The sequence below is a fragment of the Urocitellus parryii genome, chromosome 5, assembly GCF_045843805.1.
Source record: "Urocitellus parryii isolate mUroPar1 chromosome 5, mUroPar1.hap1, whole genome shotgun sequence".
Classification (NCBI taxonomy): Eukaryota; Metazoa; Chordata; class Mammalia; order Rodentia; family Sciuridae; genus Urocitellus; species Urocitellus parryii.
The window spans coordinates 129,264,484-129,287,380 of NC_135535.1; the positions used below are offsets into that span (position 1 = coordinate 129,264,484).

The 22,897-nt window shown below is 33.6% G+C and overlaps 1 protein-coding gene across 1 annotated transcript in view; it reads left to right on the forward strand.

The window, feature by feature from the left end:
* Positions 1-22,897, forward strand: part of Mapk8 (mitogen-activated protein kinase 8) — a 106,109-nt gene that overhangs the window by 57,271 nt on the left and 25,941 nt on the right. Inside the window, exons 3-6 of the mRNA XM_077798298.1 lie at positions 12,202-12,372; positions 16,026-16,155; positions 21,854-21,912; positions 22,017-22,155. Coding sequence (XP_077654424.1) covers positions 12,251-12,372; positions 16,026-16,155; positions 21,854-21,912; positions 22,017-22,155 — 450 coding nt within the window. The 5' untranslated portion in view covers positions 12,202-12,250. The remainder of the gene's footprint in view (positions 1-12,201; positions 12,373-16,025; positions 16,156-21,853; positions 21,913-22,016; positions 22,156-22,897) is intronic.

Sequence of the window (22,897 nt, forward strand, 5' to 3'; positions counted from 1 at the left end):
ATAGATGATTTAAAGGAAGATGGCAAGTAATTTAAAAGTTACACAAGTTATTAATTGTATTATAACTAGATAGCATTGTATTTTTCTTCATTAAACTCCCTTGATTTCTCTTTGTTGTATAAGGGTCTGTTTATTGCTAAGCTATAAAACAAGAAATATGGTTGTCTTCCAGTTTTCTTAAGGAATCAAGTTAAACAATTTATAAAATGGTATTTAAAAGGTAAGTAATTTTTCTATGTCTCTGCTATTATTTTTTTGGCTGTGCAGTCTTTGTCCTTTTTCAATGTATCAGAAAATAGTTATTAGGTACATGTTCTTCATCATCTTCAAAGTTGAGGTTGTACTGTCACAGTTAAAACAGAAATCATCAGAACTTCTGACTAAACCTTGATGTCATTTTGTGTCATCAAATTTAAAATAATGTCATCTTCTCATGATTCTGAGTAAATTTGTACCAGTTAAGCTACTTTACAAATTATCCTATACATTGACTAGATAATACTGACATTTTTATTCCTTTTTATGTATCATCATGTGTTGACAATTTTATTACCATATTTATACAGTGTTACTTGTGGGAATTCCAAAGCCTTGGCAATTCTTAATAACCAAGGAGATTCTAATTCTACCTTTTGAGGGAAATGCAAGATTATTCATATGTCTATAAAGAATCTGTGAAAAGGGTGTTTTTAAAAAGTAATAGAATTCCTTGTCATTTTTTATTATAACCTGAGTGATATATTAACTACAAGGAGGTGACTTTCATTTGTAAAGGAATGAGCATATGTAATGAGTTAAAATTGTGCCATGACCATTAGAGTACAATTATCTTTGCTGAGTCAACTTCATTTAAACCTTAACTGCATACTGTGTTGTTCAGTCACTTCCTGATTTAATCATGAGAAGTAACAATACGTAATCATTTAATAGGTAGCATGTTATACTTTGTAGACTTCAGAATGTCTTTGCTGAATTAAAGTCCACAAAGGAAGACGAAAGGAAATTCTTTTAGAATTCAACTTATATAGATTTTTTTTTTCTTTTTGGATTTGAAGTAACGTGAATGTTCTTTGTAATAAGAAGAGAACTCTAGATGAATTTAAATATTTAATCTGCTGCGATTTTTTGTTAGTTGGAAATGAGGCACATTTTTAGAAAATAAGTTATTTGCATACGTATAAACACGTATTGTCTAAATATCATTGGTTTGCTATTTTGACGTTTTTGACTATGCTTCATGGGGAAAAAACTTTCATTGTGATCCAGAACACATTCTTGTGTATAGAAGCATAAATTTCACAATATTTATCATTACCACGTGATCTGCATCTGATAATTCCTTTTCTATTTTATTTTTAAAAAATCTAATTCACCAAATAGATTTCATGAACCATCAATGGATTGGGACTTATAGTTTGGAAAAAAAACTATCGTTTAGAATTGGAAAGTAAATTTTTACTCTGAATATTATCTATAGACTATTGTGAAGCTGTTTGGATATTTGAAGTGCTTTATTGCAGTTTAGTAGCAGGCTTAAAAACAAACATCACCACAAAAATTCATGCTTTCTTGAATTCTCTCTGTTACATTATCACCAAATATTTTATATATATATATATATACACACACACACACACACACACACACACACACACACACACACTGAAAATTTAACTGAAGAATTAGAAGATGTTGGACCAAGAACCAAACTGACAAAGGAAAATTTAATATTGATTGCAATACTAAAATTAGACCATTTTCGGGCTGGAGTGGTAGCCCAGAGGTAGAGTGCTTACCTGGCACATGTGAGGCCCTGGGTTCAATTCTCAGCACCACATACAAATAAATAAATTAAATAAAGGTCCAGCAATGACTAAAAAATATTTTTAAAAAATTAGACCATTTTAGTTAAATGAAAATAAATTTCAAGTCAGTTGTTTTTAAAGAACATCATTAACCAGAATACAGCATCAATTCTTGGTAGTCTAAGCATTCTAATATGAAGTCTACATGATAGAATTTTATTAAGTACCCACAATTTTTACAAAAATATATTTGTGATCATTAATTTAGTTGCTTCACTTATGTTGAATTACTTTACATGTCTTATCTTTTATAAATTGGAAATTTAACATTTCTTGTCTGACAAAAAAATTTTACCTAGATATATAGGTTACTTTTAGTATAATATGAAGGATACTAAGTGTCATGAGAAGCATAGAAAAATTCAATGAAAAGTACCATTTTCTGGCCTTAGGTAATCAGCTTTTAAACATGATAGATAAGTAGAGAATTCTAAAATGTTTCTTTTTGCCTTAGTTTAACATCATTTTGTTTTAATAATAAACTTCAAAAATCTTAATACTTATTAATAGTTTATTTGTATGAGAATTACAAGAGTTCACTGAGCCTCACCTTTCTGTAAGATAGGTGAAGTGAGATGATTAAACTGTAAGGTTAACTGTGAAATAGATTTGTGATGCAACTTTCTTTATTGTAATTTTCATTATGTTTCTTTTATTTTGCTTGGATATTTTTATCACTTTTAAGGAGGAGATTTGGCATTGACTTCTTTGAACTAGAGTGGGAAGAAAGGAAGTAGTCTTCCCCTTTAGGTTTGTGGTTGCAGTTGGCAATGTGAAGACCCCATTAGAGAGTAAAAATGGGAGGAATATAACTGGGAACCTACCAGTTCTATTTCTAGAGCTCTTTGCTATTCTCACACATTCCCCTTTCTAGAGCTCTTTGCTGTTCTCACACATTCTCCTTGGTTTTAAGAAAATAACTCACACTCTTATGATTGTCTTAGGTTGCTTGGATAACTCATCTATGAGATAATAAAATCACTTTCTTGTAATAATATGCCCGTGGCAAAAATAGGAATAAAATTCTGATTTTCTTATTTTGGGATTTTGGTTTCTTAGTTCTTAGAGGATGGAAGTAAGATTCTACTATCTCAGTGACAGCAATAACTGAAGCATTCTGAAGTAGAATCACTCTGAGCCCTCCCTCCAGTATGTTTAGAACCTGGGCTGGCTGTTTTATGGTTGTCCACCTTGCTATAGAGAATGAGCCATAAAGCCCAAGATTGGGCACTATTTTTACACTATCTAGTAGTCAGCATTCTAGGTAAAGAAGAAAAACATATCTTGTAAGAGACAAAAATGGCTACTCAGCCATACCTTATATTTTGCAAAGGAGGAAGAAGAAAATTCCCTAGAATAAATATATCCTATATTTTAAGTATAATTGAAAAATACAGAGAACTGAAAAAAGATGCATTTATCAAGTGGTAGCTGAGATCTGATCTGGAGGCCTTATTGAGGTAAGCATAGGAATAATGTTGAATATAAGCTTATTACACTTTCACTGAAACCATGTCTTGGTTTAGGTATGATGCCAAGAAACTTAGCGTGTTTTAAGACTAGTTAAACTACATCAGTTAGACTTAATTTCATAGTGTCCCCTTCTTTAGTCAACTTTTTATTGCTGTCGCCAAAATGCCTGACAAGAACAATTTAGAGGAGGAAAAGTTTATTTTTGCTCAGTTTTAGAGGTTCAGTCCGTTGTCAGCTGACTCCATAGTTCTGGCCCTAGGTGAGGCAGAACATCATGATGGAAGGGTATGACAGGAAAGCAGATCAATACATGGAGACCAGGAAGCAGAGAGAGTTCCTCTCACCAGGGACAAAATATAACCCCCAAAGGTACACTTCCCCCAACTACAGCCTATCTATTGCCCAGTTAATCCATATTAGGGTACCAATCCACTGATTAGGTTATAGCTCTTGTAATCCAATCATTTTACCTCTGAAAATTCTTGCATTTTCTCATATATGAGCTCTTGGGGGATAACTCATCTGAAAATTCTTGCATTTTCTCATATATGAGCTCTTGGGGGATGACTCATATCTAAACCATAGCACCACTATATGCAGGGCTATGCTTTTAAAGATTGTTATCCACCTGCGGAGGAAATAGTCATAGCCGTTTCTTAGCACATATGTGTTTGGTAGCATGTAATTCTTGCCATAATTTGTTAGACTAGGGCAGACCTCTGGCCCAAAGCCACAACATATGAAATACCTGGTATGGAAACTGCATCAACAGCAGTAGTAGAGATTAAGCATAAGAATCTGTCCTGTAAAATACTCTTTGAGAGGAGAATGACAGACTCTTCACAGTGGAAACTTCAAGCTACAATTTGTTCATTTGTTCTTTCATTCAGACACCTATTTGAATGATCACTATTTGCCAGGTACTGTTTAACTCTGGTGATTTATTCTTGAATAGAATGAAGTTCATTTTTCATGGAACTTAATGTTTCAGTGTGGCAAAGAAGTATATAATTAAATGTAAGTAGTGATAAATGCCATGAAATAAAATGGGAGTAGGGTAAGAAGAAAGAGTGTAATTAAAGGGTACCATTTTAGATAAGCTAGTCTGTTGGGGACCGCAAATCAAGTCAAGATGGCGCCTGGCAGTTTGCCAGGAGGAGTAGTCTGTGAAGCAACGCCAGGGAGCCATTAAGATGGTGAGGATTCCTTATTGGCTGACTGCTGTATCTAGATGATGTTAATTGAGTCAAGCTGTGTGTAATCAGTTAGGTATATATACCTCTGCTGTCCCGCAATAAAGTGGCTCCTGCTACCTTGGGTGCCCGCTACCTTGAGTTCCCTCGCAATAAAGCAGTTCCCGCTTCAACCTTCAAGTTGCTTGTCACCTCCGGGTTATTTTGCCCAGCCAGACGGTGGCACTAGTCATGTAGCTCTAGAATTGAGGAGCCCTGAAAAGACTTAAAATAATTGGCCCACACCACTATAGAGGCTGACAAGTTCCCATATCTGCACTTGGCAAGCTGGAGATCCAGGAGAACCTGATGATATAGTTTCAGTCTGAGTCCAAAGGTCTGAGATCCTGAAGACTTTAATGATGTAGTTATAGTCCAAAGACCAGTAGGCTTGAGACCCAGAAAAAGGCGGTGACTCGGTCTGAGTCTAAAAGGAAGGAAAACCAGTTTCCAAGCTCTGGTCTGGCAGGAGGAGTTTCCTTTTTCTTCCTGGAGGATTAGCATTTTTGTTTTTTTCAGACCTTCAACCAATTGGGTGAGGCCTCTAACCACAATAGATAACTTGCTGCTTGACTTCAGTCCATCAACTTAAATGTTTAAGTCATCCCAAAACACATTTATAGAAACACTGAGAATAATGTCTAACCAAATATCCAGATATCTGTGTTTGAGGTAAATTGATGTTTAAGTTTAACATTCATAAATAGGGTTAGTTGGTCACCACAGAAGCATGATAACTGTAGATAAACTCAAAGTCACCTCAGTGACTTCCTATCAGGGTTATCTGATGATTGGAGCTGTCTTGAATTTTGAATCTCATCATGTTGACTAAGTTATTTTTTAGTGTCTGTTGGACCGAGCTATATGGCTGCATTGAACCATGTTCTTTTGATCCTAAGTGTGCTTTAAACGAAACTGTTGAGTTTCACTTGCTTTTGCCTACATTGAGTCCTGCCAGACTGACCATTTTAATGGGTGGACTAGCCTGATAGCAGTAGAGTCTTGTTCTTTACATATGTGCTTTTTTTGTTTTAAGTCTAAGAAGAAGCCTTTCTGAGCAGGAAAATGAGTCATCAGAATCTGTAAAATTTCTTCACATATGTACTCTCGATATTCTGACTTAATGATGAAGAGAATAGCATATCAAAGACATCCTCCATAAATCTCACCAGTATCCTGAATGCCTTAACTTGGAAATTGTTCCTCCTTTTTTTCCCCCTTATGTTATTTTCTGATGGCATTGCCACACTAGTAAACCATTTATATGCTCTGGGTCCCATTTCTTTCTATCTTTTTAGAAATACTAAGGCTATCTGCAAAAATTCAATTTTCTTCCTCCTCTGTTCTCCCATTTCCCCTTTGTTGAATCATTTCCACATGAAAATATGTTCAGTTTATATCTTTATTGTATATTATATGCTCTGAATACTATTATGTATCATATGTAAACTCATCATTCTCTATTTACCTTTACATTGTCCTCTTTCATCTTCTTTGCCAAACTTCTCTAAATAACCAGCCATACCAACTTTCCCTGTTTCTAAAATCATTTCCCACTTACACTTTAGTTCATTTCAGTCTAACTTTTGTTCCTATCACTCTACCCAAAGGGATTATTTGTCGACTACTGTTCCTTAAACCATTTTTCCTTTGGCTTCTCCAGCATATTCTCCTTTTTTTTTTTTCCCCTATCTGGGTGTCTGGCTTCTTTGTTATCTTGATCTTTCCTTGATTGTTCATTAAATATAGATGTTCATAAATGTTATTTGCTCTTCAGTAGATCTTTTTTTTTTTTTCATTACCACTGCATTTCTCTTGATTTAGTTCTCTCTCACTAAACAGTGACAACTCTCAAATTTTCTTTCTCTCAAACCTTTCCTCTAAGGTCTAATTCTGTATCTAGTTACCAACTTGATATTTCCAATTTAATGTTTTGGACAGATCCCAGATACATGTTTAAGACTTATAACTTCTCTTCCTCCATATCCTCTTTACCACTAAGCTCTGTTAGATTTTGGACTCAATATAGTGTAATTATGAAGGACTCAAATCCTCATTCCACCCCTACAAACTGTGTAACCATAGACAATTTACCTAATATTTAATTTCATCATCTGTAAGATGGAAAAACTGTATGTCTGTCTTATAAGAAAACATCAGACAAAAGGAGAATGTGAGACCTATTCTTCCAGTAAAGATGGAGTAACAGGGACTAGATTTACCCTCTAGCCATAAAGAATTAGAAAGTATTATGAGCTGTTGTAAGGATTAAAAAGTTAGTATTTATAAAGCACTTGAAAAGGGACCCTTCATAAAGGAAACTCTCTATAAATACTTGCTTTTATTCTTAGAAATACAGATATGATTTTTAAATAACTTATGGATGATCTTGTAAGATGAAGCTATAGTGGTGGTGAAAGGTAAACTATAGTATTAAATGCTTATATTATAAAATATGGCTCTCAAATCAGTACTCTGAAACTTAACATTTAAGAAATTAGAATCCCAAAACAAGCAAAAAGAAGGAAATAAAGACTAGAAACCAATGAAATAAAGTAGTGCAATACAATAAAAGAAAATCGGATGCAGCAGGATCAATAATAATGATAAAATTCTAGCCCAATTGATTAGAAAAATAAGATGTAATTACGTTTTATAGTAATGGTAATGAAATAGGAATATGACCACAGATTCTTTAGACAACTTATGTAAGATAATTTCTTTGAAAATTCTCAAAGCTCATTTAGGAAGAAATAGGTAACCTGAATAACACTATTACTATAAAAGAATTTAAATATGTAATTAAAACCCTCCCTCCAAAAAAAACCTATCCTAAATCAGGCATGGTGGCAGACAGCTATAATTCTAGCTGTTCTGGAGGCCAAAGCAGGAAGATCACAAGTCTGAGCCAGCCTGGGCAATTTTGCAAGACCTTGACTCAAAATAAAAAATAAAAAGGCTCCTGGGTTTAATACCTATACTGAAGGTCATGGAGACACATCCTAGAAGACTTTACTGAAGTATTTTGTGAAACATTTAAGGATGAACTAATAACAATTCGGTACAGTTTTGGGGGAAAAAAAACCCAGGAAAATTCTGACTTAGTTTTTACCCTGCTATAAAGAAAAACTAATATCTAACATGTCCCATAAAAATAGATGGAAAATCCTTCATTGGAATTTTAGCCAGCTGAATCAGTATATAAAAAGGAAAATACTTAATGACCAAGTGGTAGTCATTCCAGGAATGCAAGATTGATTTAATGTTTGAAAATCAGTCAGTGATGATCATCAGTCACATGATCCAACCAAGAAAAACTATATATAAGAAAAATTATTCGACAGAGTTCAACACCCATTAGTGATAAAAAATTTTAGTAAACTAGAACTTGAAGGGAACTTTCTCAAACTGTTAAAGTACAATTAGTATACTCCTATAGCATATATCTTGCTTAGCAGTGAAAGACTATATGTTTTCTCCCTAAGATCAGGAACAATGGAACCATGGCTTGCTTTCACCACTTAAATATTTGTCATTGTATTGAAATGATATCTAGTTTAGTGGGATAAGAAAAATATATTATGTTATAAAATATGGCTCTCAAATCAGTGGTTCAGTGGCAGAACACCCCCTGGGCTCAATCTCCAGTACCAAAAATAAATGAATAAATCAAATTTTTTTTAAAATGACACTTAAAAAATATGAAACTTAACATTTTAAGAAACTAGTTATGAATGTAGAAACTACTTATGAATGTAGAAAAATTTCAAAAGAATCCACAGAACCTGGGGCAACTAAGATGAATAACCGAGCTTGGTACAAAGTAGTGATAGAAAAGTTAATTGTATTTCTGTATACTCACATTATAAATATAAATAAAGTAAGCATGTTTATATTAACATATAATATTCAAATACTTTCAGAGAAATTGAACAAAATTTTGCAAAGCCTCTGTGTCTTGGAAATTATAGAATGTTGCTGAGAAAACTTAAAGAACCAAGTAAGCAGAAACAAGCACCATGTTCATGAATCAGAAAACTCAAAATTGTTGTTATACAGGTTGAGCATACCTAATCCAGATGCCTCAAAATTCATACTTTTAAGAAAATTTTGGATTTTAGATTTTCAGATCTGGGATGATCAACCTGTAAAGAATGTCAGATACTGGGTACTCCTGTGAAGGGTACTCAGGAACTCTACTATTTTTACAACTTATGTGTGGATCTAAAATTATTTCAAGATAAAGTTTAAAAATGTGCCAGGTTTGGTGGCACACACCTGTAATCTCAGCAACTCAGTAGGCTAAGGCAAGAGGATTGCAAATTCAAGGCCAACCTCAGCAATTGAGTGAGGCCCTAAGCAACTTAGTGAGATATTGTCTGAAACCAAAATATTTGAGTTGGGGATGTGGTTCAGTGGCAGAACACCCATGGGCTCAATCTCCAGTACCAAAAATAAATAAATAAATCAAATTTTTTTAAATGACACTTAAAAAATGTAAGGTAAGTCACAGACTGGGAGAAAATATTTATAACATCTGATAAAGGATTATATCCAGAACATAAGAATAAATATTACAACTCAAACAAGAAAACAATAGTATTTTTATAATGGGAAAAAGAACTGTGAATAACTACTAAAACAGCAAAGATATATGAATGCCTATGAACATATGCTCAGCATTATTACTTCTTAGCAAATGTGAATGTAGGCTGAGCACAGTGGCACACACCTGCGAACCCAGTGATCTGAGAGGCTGAGGCAGTAGAATCACAAATTCAAAGGCAGCCTCAGCTTAGCAAGGGTCTGAGCAACTTAGTGCAAGACTGTGTCTCAAAAAAATAAGATGAACTATTGATGTGGATCAGTGATAAGTATCCCTGGGTTCAGAAAGAAAAGAAAATGTGAATGTAAACCATAATGAAATACCACTATATACTAATACAGATAAAATTATATGATAATTACAATGTAGAACAGCTAGAACTCTCATACATTGCTGGTGAAAATGAAAAAATGGTATCACCACTTTGGAAGACAGTTTGGCAGTTTATAAGTTAAACATAGAACTCAACAGTCCCACTCCATATTCTCCCAAGATAAATTTTTTAAAAAACTACAGGTGTCAGTATTAGTATCATTTATCATAACCCCCAAACTAGAAGCAGTATAATCGGCCCCATAGTGCACCCACATAATAGAATACTACTTAGTAGTAAAAAGGATGAAGCATGGATGAATCTCAAAAACATGGCAAGTGGAAAAAGCAAAACACCAGTTGCATGTCATGTAATTTCATATATGTGAAAATCTAGAAAAAGCACAACTAAGGAGTTAAGTGGTGACAGGGGGGCAAGGACAGTGGGGTGGGGCAGAAATTGACCATATAGAGAATATTTAAGATGATGGGAATGTTCTATATCATGATTTTGGTGGTTACAGTGTTGTATACAGTTATCACAACTTATTAAATTGTACAGTTAAAGTTGGTGAGTTTTTTAGAGCCTTTTTATGTGTTATTTCTTCTGCCTAGAAAGCTCCCTTTTCTCATAGTCATTGTTCAGATCTCACTTAAATATCATTTTGTCGGAGGGATTCGTTTGTCCAGAGCCTATACTAGCACAAGTTTCTGTGGAATCCTGCCCTTAGGTTGCCATTATCACAACTTTAGTTATGATTAAGTAACAATCAGCTTAACATCTGTAATAATAATAATAATAATAATTGTAATAATCATTATTAACATCTGTAAATCCTAGGAGGAGCTAGATGCTGATTACTAGTGTTGTTAGTGCTTGAGTTAGATACTCTAGTAAATATTGCAGGACTGAGTATAAAGTGAATAAAGAGTTCTCTGTTTTTCTTAGGAGGGGCATTCTTAGCTTCTGCCAAGGGCACTGCTGGCTGAGGCTTTCTACTTAGCTTTGCTGCATTATTCTGGAAGTTGATGACTATAAATGTTCAGCTGTGATTTTGTTCAGACTTCATGTGGGCACTGCCGCAGATAAATGGGGAGCTGGCACCATGGATCGCCATCCTGTTGTTGTGTCATCCCATTCTGGGAATAAAGAGAAATCCTTCCTTGCTGTTATTCTTTAGCAGAAAGGGAAAACTGCTCTGGGGTGGGCTCCTTGATTTCCAGCCAGTTGAGAAACTCCAAAATACAGCCTTTTGTTGTCTGCTTTATAACAGTAAGTCAGCTCCCATGAAGCATCACAGAATACCCCTTCCTCTCCTGATCCTAATGTTCAAGAGAGGAATAACACTCTACTCCATCCAGCAACTAGGCTTAAGAAATCTAAGCTGCAGCCAATTTGAGTGCTCGGGTAGAGGCCTATTTAACCTTCTTCTGGGATGTGAAAACAGTATTGATGCTGTGTCATTTAATCATATTTTTGTGTTAGCATTGTCTTATAACCATACACATACACGGAAATAATTGTTTAGACCTAACTGGTTTCATGATTTATTGGTATGGTGGATAGTAGGTAAAAATTGTCTTACGTGCATTTTGCTTCGCCCCTCCTCTTCCTGGATGGCCAACCCTCACCCTAGCCTTCTCAGTTCTATGACTGCAGGTGTGTGCCACCATATCCAGCATGCACATTTTGGAATAAACTAATGTTATCTAGTAGTGAAGAGATGCTAGTTTGTCAATCTCCAGTTTATACAATCGAGTAGAAAAAGATACCCTGACTTAATTTGATAGATGGTAAAGAACTGTTGTCAGAACTTATATAGTACTTTTGATCCTCCAAACAATTTAGAACAGAATTGTTTTGTCTTGTATACTAATGCATCTCTCTTCTCTACCCTGCTTCTCATCTTTTCAACATTAGAGCCTCAGCATATGAATTATACCAGGATGTAGCTCTTGGGAGTCAGAAGATCTGACATAGTGAAAGCAACTTGTTTGTTAGGCAGGTACCATATGTGCTAAACAACTTTAGCTTGGATTTCCACTTTGCACTAAAAATGATATGGTTAATTATTTTTTTAATGAAAGTTTAGTGATTTCTTACAAAAATTATTTCAGTACTCTAATATGTAAACACATTAAATTTTTAGTTATGAAGGTGTTATTTGTTTGTTTGTTTGTTTATACATACCAGGGATTGAGCCAAGGGGTACTTAACCACTGAGCCACATCTCCAGCCCTTTTATTTTTTTTATTTTGAGCACAGGGCCTTGCTAAGTTACTTATGGCCTCATTGTATTATTGAGACTAGCTTTGAACTTGAGATCCTTCTTTCTCAAGCCTACCAGGTTGCTAGAATTACAGGCATGGGTCACCTTGCCCAGCTTGAAAATGACTTTTAGAGCAAGTTTAATTATAACCATTTACTTTGTTTAGTCTTCTGTAACTTAAGTATGTATTTATACCAGTGACTTCTAGAGAAATTGTTGATGCTCATAAAAGTTTTTTTTAAAAAAAGCTATAAGTCATTTTTCAGTATGGCATATGCTAACCAAGACCCTGTGGTATTTTTTCTTAGTTTGTTTTTTAATGAAGCAATTCTTCAAACATGACATAGCAGTCTGTGTTAATACCAGTCAATATAAAGAAGAGTTGGAATTTTAAGATTAAACAGGTTCATTTTGTTAAGATCATGTTTTGTTTCATTTTGTAGCCTCTTGGTGAATTTTTGGATGAAGCCATTAAATTAATTTCTTGCCATCATGAGCAGAAGCAAGCGGGACAACAATTTTTATAGTGTAGAAATTGGAGATTCTACGTTCACAGTCCTGAAACGGTATCAGAATTTAAAACCTATAGGCTCCGGAGCTCAAGGAATAGTTTGGTAAGTCTTACTTCCAAAAATGAATCAAAGAATCAACTTGCCTCATATGAGTTGCTATCTTTAAATATAAACTCTGGTTAAATACTTGTTTATAAGCCATGCAGAAACAGCTAGCTATATCAGAAAAGGATAAGTGGCATGTTTGTTAATTCCATGTGTACATCTATTTCCATAGCTAATTATTTAATATGAAACCTCACTTAATCATCACTCACACACCAAAATGAAACTCCGGAATTTCAGAAATCTTATTTTAAAACTGGGGAATGGAAGTCATCTGATACCCCAGTGTGCACATTTCAAAACTCATATATCTTTAAAACTGATTTACAAGCTAATTTCTACAAAAGACCCAGGCTTTACAGATCAGCATAATTTCTTATAATCTGAAATGCAAAACATTCTTTGGGATAGTTTTGCTGATGATTCAGAATCACTGTTAGCATAATAAGCTGGTGTTATTGGGAATTCTAACACACACTCCAGTATATCTTTATTATCTCTTCGTGAACCAAATTTGTTTTGAAATCCATTTTAAAAATCAGGAGTTTTTATGATTCGGCACTTCTGCCAGGTTCTTAGAAAAACTCTTGCACATGTACATAGAGACATACATAGATCTGTTGTTTGCAGCATCATTTATAATAGCAGAAATTGAAAACAACATCAAGTCTGTCAATAGGAGAATTAAAAATTGTGATATAATCATAGAATGTAATACTATACAACATTTAAAGTGAACCGGAGCTCTATGTATAAACAAAGATAATATAAGAAATATAGAGTTGATTTTAAAAGCAAGATGTAGAATATACATAGTTTTGCACCATTTACCTATACTTTAAAATATTCAAAACAATGCCATGTATTTTGGGTGCATGCTATATGTAGAAAAGGTAAAATCATGCATAAACATCAAGGATTTGAAACATCAAGGATTTTCCTCAGAAGAGGAAGGTTGGTTTAACCTATAAATCATTTCTTTAAAACAAAAAAAATCCAGGGTAATTCTGATAAAAACTTAAATCTAACTAATTTGTGTAATGAAAAGACATTCTCTTTATTGAAGTAATTTATGATATCAAAAATTATAGAAATTGGGGTCATTTTATAAACTCTATTAACTGGCTGACATTTTTTTAATTTTTTGTACTTGTAGATGGACATAATGCCTTTATTTATTCTTTTTAAATATATATATTTTTTTAGTTGTAGATGGACACAATATCTTTATTTTTATGTGGTGCTGAGGATCGAACCCAGTGCCTCATGCATGCTAGGCAAGCGCTGTGCCACTGAGCTACAGCCCCAGTCCTAGCTGGCTGACATTTTAATCAACTGACATTGACCTATTTAACCAGCCACAAATTAAATTTAAAAAAATATTTACAGTCAGTATTTAGAATTTAGAAAGTCAGCTGTTGGTTCAGATTCAAGGTCTTTGATTTACTTTGGTTTTGTGTCTCTTGGCAAATTAACAGTTTTAAGCCTTTTTTCTCAATTAATTTATAGAGCTATTTTTGAGCATTATCCTATATAATTTAGAAAAATTATTAAATAATGTTTAGTGTTATGTTCCTTCACTTATCCTCAGGTAAGTGCACTTTGAAATTTGTGTATCAGAATTAAAAATGCTTTGGAAAGGACCTTAAATCCCTTTAGCCACCTTATCCTAAGGAATGAATGTCTTAAAATTGTCACTTAAAGTAATTATTTTATAAAATATTTTTATGAAATAGATTAAATACAAAAATTTCAAAACTCATTGTGTTACTGTCAGGATCAACTGAAGAACCTAATTTGATAAAACATTAATAGTAAGGTTTATGGGTATGGATTGGGGCCAGGTGTTTTCTGATTTGTGCACACTGAAGAATCAACGATTAAAAATCTAATTTCCTTGGTTATAAAATAGTGGAATCCATTAAGATACTTTCAAACTTTAATAGTTTGAAATATTCCTTTGCTTTAGCAGATAGTAAATTAATAGGAATGAATTTAAAATAAAATCTTTATTAGGAAGGATAGTAGAATGAAACAGACATTATTACTGTGTGTATATATATGTAACTGCAGCATGACCAATGTGATTCTGCAATCTGTATACTCAGAAAAATGAGAAATTATATCCCATCTGATTCAAATGTATGATATGTCAAGATCACTGTACTAACATGTGTAACTAAGTAAAACAAATAAAAAAATAAGTTCTTTAAAATAAATAAATAAATAATAAAATCTTTATTATCTGAAGATACATTTCTAACAATTTTTCATGACCCTTGATATTGTTTTTTTTTTAATTTGGGCAGCACATATCTATAAATATAGTACTTTTAAAGTAAGGGTTATATTTATGTTTATTTTGATATGTATATGATATGCAATCATTATGTGCAATATATATTCATTATAATCATTATATGCAATTGTTATAGTATATACAGAATGTAGAGATATTAATGTAGTACAATGTCATAATCTATATATTTCTATAACAAATACCAAATAGATATGAAGAGAGAGTTACAAAGTGTTTAATCAGGTGAAAACCATCAGTAATGAACTGGCTTTCCAAATACATTTAAATAGAAGTAGACTTTTATAATATGTTAAGTGGTTCAGTATGAAATGCACAGCCTCATGTCTTTTTTTTAATTTTTTTTTTAGTTGTAGATGGACACAATACCTTTATTTTATATATTTATTTTTATGTAGTGCTGAGTATTGAACCCAGTGCTTCACACATATCAGACAAGTACTTTATCACTGAGCCACAACCCAGACCTTCATGTCTTTATCTTCTAACCTCAGCTTTATTTTTAACTTTTTGACTAACCTTGAACCAGTTACTTAACTGCTGATCCTCCTTAGGTAGAGATGAATCCACGTTTTTAAAGAACTTTCAGTCATAAAATTCAATAACATAAAGACAGATTACCTTATTTGTGTTTCCTATTCTCAAACCTTTCATATACCAATAGATGTCATATGGTCAGCATCAAGGGGTAAAGGAAGAAATGAAGAGTAATGTATATGTTGTGATGTGTATGTCCCAGTTATGAAGCAGCTTCTGATGTTTTCAAATTTAGCATTCATATTTGTAAACACCTTGATTTTTTAGATTCTCTAAAATAAAATGTTAAGGCTTTTTCAAAACATTTTGATATTTTATATACACACTTCTATATTTATTAATTGTCCTGTGACTGAAAGGATGGAAGTAATGGGTTTATGTAGAATTCTTCAGCAAACATTTTGAGTAGAATTCATGTTTATCCTGACTTTCTTTGATCTGGTTGGAGAGTGAATGATTCCTTTAGGCTTTAAGCTATCTTAGCAGACCTAAATATCTATAAAGCATTTATGTATTCATAGTGCCAACCCTGGGCTAAGTGTGTCTTGGAGGCAGACAACGAACCAGCAGGGTATCTGTCTTTTCAATCCATTGCCTCCTTGGATACATTATTAAAATGATTGTTATTTGCTGTGGAATATATTGTCATAAGTATAGAAGACACATGTTAAGCATTACAGACTGAAGAGTGATCCAGTTCCACCTATTTTCGTAGGAATTGAGGAATCTGCATGAGTGTTTCATAAATTCAGTTTTACAGATTTTTACTTTTTTGTTTTTGAATTTCTTGTTACAGTGCAGCTTATGATGCCATTCTTGAAAGAAATGTTGCAATCAAGAAGCTAAGCCGGCCATTTCAGAATCAAACTCATGCTAAGCGGGCCTACAGAGAACTAGTTCTTATGAAATGTGTTAATCATAAAAATGTAAGTGAATAATTTAGATTTCTTAAATATAGATGAAATCAAGATTTATTTATGAATACACGAATATGAAAGACTTTATGGAGACTTTAAACTATTCTGAATTGAAACATTGTTTATAAAGGGAATATATATTCACAGGATGATTTTTTTTTAATATTTAAGTTGTAGATGGACATGATACTTTTAATTAATTATTTATTTATTTATTTTAATGTGGTGCTGAAGATCAAACCCAGTGCTTCACACATGCAAGGCGAGTGCTCTACCACTGAGCCGAAACCCCAGCCCCACAGGGTGAATTTTTTACCCAACTTTATTAAGTGATATCAAAAGAAAATGACTTCTGAAATTTAGAAGAATATTATTTAAGTTTTATTTCTTATTTTGCTGCTTATTCTCTATAAAGCTGACGTTTCAAAAATAGTAGCCTTAGTACAGAGATGAAATTATTCAAATTTTATTTTGATACTGGATCTTCCCTTAATTGTACAGGATAGAAGTGCAAATCATTTCTCACCACATCACTCACACCTCTTTAGTGATGTAAGTATTTACTGATCATTTTATGTTGAGGGTAGCCAGTGGTTACAAAGCACTGTAGCAGAAAATTTTTGAAAATATTTAAAGGGAGTTAGAAAAAGATTTCTAATTATACTTCCTAATGATGTAACTTTTACTCATTTTGAGGACAGTTGTACTTTTTTGAATTACTTTACGCACTCTGATATCTTTATAGTTCTTTTGTGGAATGAACACTCCAAACTGAGAGGAAATAACTAAGAGGAAATTGTGCAAGGGACAGTTTTATGAAGCACTAAACTGAAAGCACTTCACTGGAAACATTTTGTGGTGATTGTCCAAGGAGCTGATATGATATAATAAGTATGATACTTTCTAATGGCAAATAATACAATTCACCACATTATATTGGAGTTAAAAGTTTATCTCCAAGTTGGGGAATGCGTGGACATTAAGCCTCCTTATTTGATAAACGTGTTTGAAGGCAAAACAAATAATGTAAAGTTAAATATCAAATATCACAAAGCATGAGTATTTTAACTGTCAGTTGATATAGATGGTCAATAAATTCTAAAATCTCAATAGAGAAATCTGTGAGCCTTAATTAATGGGAAGGCTTTCAGAAAGAGTAAACTTAGGTAAAAGATGGAATGAAAATTGGATTGTTGTAGGAAAGGGTACCCCCAAGAAAGGAGAAGTGGCATAAAAAGGGCTTGATAGAGTTAAAGTTAGTCATGGACAGGAAGGTAATTGTGGTAGCCATTCTATTTCCAGGTATGATCCAGACATCTTGGTCATCAGAGTTTTGCTAGTGGCCTCCTAACCTTGGATAATGCTTCTTGTACCTCTTGTAGCCTGTGGACTCAGTTTCACAATGAGGGCTGTGGGGCATCTTAGTTTTTCCTATGGATAGGAGTCCAGTTTCTCCTTTCTCCCAAGCCTGGGTGACTGCAAGGAAAGATATTTCCTTCTACTAAATAGCACATGTGTCTCAAAATTAGCCCTCTAGCAGGAGAGGCACACAGTGTTCAACACTTATTTTGTTCAGTGAAGGAATTTAAAACTAAATATAGTCAGCCAGGAATGCTGACTGTTCTTTTCTACTCCCTGATAGATGGATGTTTTGGGAATGTCATGTCTCAAACACTTTTATGTTCTACACAGATGTTCTCTTCATTATTCTCTAAGTATCTCTGGGTTTTTCTGCCCTTTTCAAGAGGGTTTTGAGTTTCTTTTTTAACTTGATTACTTACCTGAAAACACACTTTGATAAGTCGTCTAGCACACACAGTTCTAGATTTTTGATAGAATCCTCTGATAGGAGCTGAGGCAAATTATCTCCCCTTTACTTCAGACATTATATCCTATTTGAAAAGCATGTCACCATTGGCTAATAAGTCAAAGGCCCTTTAGTGGGTCTCATCCATCCCCTTTTATTTTTATTTTTCTCTTTTTGATTTTGGCAAATTTAAATAGAGTTTGCTTTTTTTATTTGTTTTGGCTTTATCATTTATTGGCTTTACTTCCCAGTTTTGCTCAGGATATCTTCATAGGTACCTTGGGGTATATTGCAAAAATTACGTTTTCCAGAAACAGCCAACTCTAATTCTTCATCTTATTTACATAGATGTTGTTCTTAGAGACATTTTCATGTATACCTTTTTGAAGTCTTCACATACTATATTTAGTTGCACTTCTCTCATTTATTGCTGCTGTTCTTTGTTCTCTCTCCCATCTCCCCCCCAGAAAGAAACAGTGCTTCTAGATGAATTGTTATTTGTTCCTTGTAATTACTAATTCTTTCAGTTAGTCCTGTATAACCCATTAATCAATCCTAGACTTTTGTTTGGCCAATCTATGATTGATGTAATTTCCTTTATTTCCCCCTCTCGAAAAATAGAATAGTTGTTTTATAAAATCTCATTTATGATAGCTTAATTGAGATATAATTTACATACCATATAATTAGCCCATTTCAAGTATACAGTTTAATATATATACCCACTGATGTGAGTGATATCACCACAGTTAGTTCCAGAATATTTTTATCACCTCAAAAAGAAACACTGTAGGGCTGGGGTTGTGGCTCAGCGGTAGAGCACTTGCCTAATATATGCAAAGCCCTGGTTTCGATCCTCAGCACCACATAAAAATAAATAAATAAAATATTGTGTCCAATTACAACTAAAAAAATGAATATTAAAAAATTTTAAAAAGAAACACTGTATCCTTTAGCTGTTGATCCCCTATCTTCCATGCCCCCCAGCTCTAAGCAACCACTGACTTCATTTGTGCCTCTGTATGCCTTAAATCTTTTAACATCTCTCTTTTACCCTCAGATTTCTCAAATATTAGTGAGAACAGTTTTACTAAAGTCCAGATGCAATTCAGCTGGTTGTGAGACTTGAATTTATTTAGAGTATCTGATATTTTATTATTATGGCTTCTCTCATCTTAAAAAAAAAAACAAACTGTACTTTGTTTGAATTTTATTTTTCTGAATTGATCCACTGAACAGATGTTTAAGTGCTTTCTATAGGCAGAGCTTAATGCAGAGATGAATAACATAGATTCTGCCCTCATATCTAAAAAAACTTTCCTGTCCCTAAATTGTTAGCAAACATTTTTAAATGTGTCAGGTACATTGCTATGTACAAGGCAATAAAAGTAAATAAGCCACAAATCTTTCTAACAAGGATCCTGTGTGGTCTGGATGAAGCTGTTGTAAAAATGAAATTACAGTACTGTATGTTGGATGCCATGACAGCATAGAGGATAACTAGAGACAGAGTAGAGAGAACAGTCAACTCTGATAGGGATTAGGGGTTGCCAGACTCTATCAAAGAAATCCATCTTGAAGACAATTAAGTTCAGTTGGTAAATGACAAGTGTAATTTAGAATAGTATGCTTAAAAATATTAAAGGCTTTTTAAAATGACATTCTTGAAATGAATTTAGTTTGGGTAAATTATCAAGTTTAATACTACTGAATGAGGTGATACTCTAGCATGGGTTTTTGGAATTTATTTGTTGGCTTAAAGTTTTTGAGGAGGTAAGTAATATGATCGGATTTTTCTTTTACCATATTACAGGAAATAAAGTGAATAAAGTGGTAGCTGGGTTTGCAGAAAACCATTGTTAACTCAGGCTTCCATAACAAAGTACCATAGACGAGCGGGCTCAAACAACAGATTTAGTTCTCATAATTCCAGAGGCTGGGAAGTCCAAGATCAAGGTGCTGGCTTACTTGGTTCCTTGTGAAGGTGCTCTTCCTGATTTGCAATTGGCCAATTTCTCACTGTATCTTCACATGACCTTTCCTTAATGCATGGGTGTGGAGAAAGACAAATTTTATTCTGTTCATCTTTTTTTTTCTTTTCTTTTTTAAATTTTTTCTTTTTTTAATAGAGAACTCAGGGGTGCTCTATCACCAAGCTATATCCCTAGCCTTTCGTAAAAATTTATTTTGAGACAGGGTCTCACTGAGTTGCTCAGGCAGGACTTAAACTTGTGATTCTCTTTTCTCTACCTCCCAAGTAGCTGGGATTACAGGTACGCACCACCATGCCAGATTTTGTTCTTCTTACGTGACCTATTCTCATTATGAGTGCCACACCTTCATGACCTAATATAAACCTAATTAACTCAAATTCCCTATCTTCATATAACATCACATTGGGAGTGAGGGCTCCATCTGTGAATTTCAGGGGGACACACACAGATTCAGCCTGTAATAGTAGTATTAGACATAAGATTTTAAACTCTTTAACCTGTATAATAGTACAGGGAATGTAGAAAAAGAGATTGAGGGTATAGAATGACGTACAACAGACAACATTCTTTCAGATATGTGCTATGGTACAGATAAAGAATCACTCTGAATTTTCTCTTGTAAAAGGGAGGGCATCCTGGAAAATTAAGGAGTTTGGTAGGAATAAAATGAATTCAATTTTATATTATTTGTGAGAAGTCCACATAAGGGACTATGTGTATATGAAACTCATGATGCTAAGCAAAGACTTTTCATGCTTATTTGGGAATTATCCACATAGAAGTTTGGAAAAGTTACATAGATAATAATATCATTTAGGGAAAGGGTAGACAGAAACAAGAGGGCTTGAAGACAGTAGTGGAAAGGAGAGTATACCTTTGAATGAACCATTGGATTTGACTGGAAATGAAGAAAACTGGGAAAATATGATACTGTTAAAATCAGGCTGGGGCAGTGATGCATGCCTGTAATCCTAACAACTTGAAAGACTGAGGCAGAAACATCTCAAGTTCAAGGCCAGCATGGGCAACTTGGCTAGACTCTGTCTCAAAATATGAAAGGAGTTCAGTTGTGGAACACTCTAGCTTCAACCCTCAGTATTGAGAAGAAAAAAATAAGAAATGGTCTAAGGAAACCCTTCTGAGATTATACAGAAATATTGAGTTGAATAAAAAGCTAGAAGGTGTTTAAGATTTGGTAACAAATTATGTAGAAGTTTGTATAACATAAGAACTTGTTAAGAGTGTTCATAAATGAAATGAGTGATGTGAAACTCTTCTATTTGTAAAGTTTTTGTTCTTTTTAAAGACTGTTTTAGAACACTTTTAAGTTTACAGCAAAATTGAGAGGAAAATACAGAGAGGTCTCATTTATAACCTGCCCCTCCACATGATAGCATTCCCCTAAATCAGCATCCCCCACCGAACTGGTACTTTTGTTTAATTGATGAACCTACATTAATACATTATTTATTACCCAGTCTGTAGTTTACATTAGGGTTTTCACTTTGGTTTTTTATTTGTTTTTTGTGGCCCTGGGAATAAACCCAAGGCCTCATGCTAGCTAGGAAAGCATATACCACTGAGCTACATCCCTAACCCCTAGGGTTCACTCTTGGTGTAGTATAGTTATGGGTTTGAATAAATGTATAATTATATATATATTTTTTTTCAGTATCATACAGAATATTTTCAGTGACCTAAATATCTTCTGTGCTGTCTGTTAATCATTGCCTCCCAATTCCTGGCCATAAAAACTTTAATATATAAATGAGATTTCTTGAACTTAAAACACAAAACTTGAAAAATTTTAAACTGATGTTGTATTTTTTTTTAACCCAGGTATTTTTAGTTCCCAAATGAAGTAGAAAGTAGTTTCTAATTTTTTCTCTCTTTGTTTTTACCACAGATAATTGGACTTTTGAATGTTTTCACACCACAGAAATCCCTAGAAGAATTTCAAGATGTGTAAGTGTGACGATTAAAACTTTAGTTAGTTCAAAACTTTATTAATACATTATTCTTAGATTGTTGCTATACACTTTAGCTGTCATCTTTTTCCACCCATGAAGTTACATAGTCATGGAGCTCATGGATGCAAATCTTTGCCAAGTGATTCAGATGGAACTAGATCATGAAAGAATGTCCTACCTTCTCTATCAGATGCTGTGTGGAATCAAGCACCTTCATTCTGCTGGAATTATTCATCGGGTTAGTAGAAAAAATTATCACCATATTTCTTTTTTAAATCATTGAGCTGAAATTTACATAACCAAAATGAACCATTTTAAAGTGTACAGTTCAGTGATATTTAAGCCATTTACAATATTGTGCAAACACCACCTATATCAAAACCTATATCACTCCAAAAGAAAAATCCCTGTGTCCCGTAAGTAGTCATTTGACATTACTGACTCTCTAGCACCCACAATCATACTGATTCACTTTCTGTGTCTGTAGATTTACTTGTTCTATTTCATATGAATGGAATCATATGATATATGATCTTCTGTGTGTGGCTTCTTTCATTTAGCATAATATTTTCAAGATTTGTCCATGTTGTAACATGTATCAGTACTTCAATCCTTTTTATGACTGAATAATATTTTATATATACTACATTTCACTTATCTATTCATCAGTTGGTGGAGATTTGGGTTATTTCTACTATTGAGCTATTACAGGTAGTTCTGCTGTGACTGTTAATGTGCAAGTATTTGTTTGAATATCTGACTACAGTTCTTCTGGGTATATATGCCTTAGAAAATGGAATTGCTGGGTCATATGGAATTCTGTGGTTGATTTGGTTTTTTTTTTTTTTTTTTTTGAGGAACCATCAAACTGTTTTCCAAAACAGTTATACCATTTTACATTTCCAGCAGCAGTATACAAAGATTCCAACGTTTTTACAACCTTGCCAATACTTGTTGTCTAACTTTTTGTATCTAGTCTC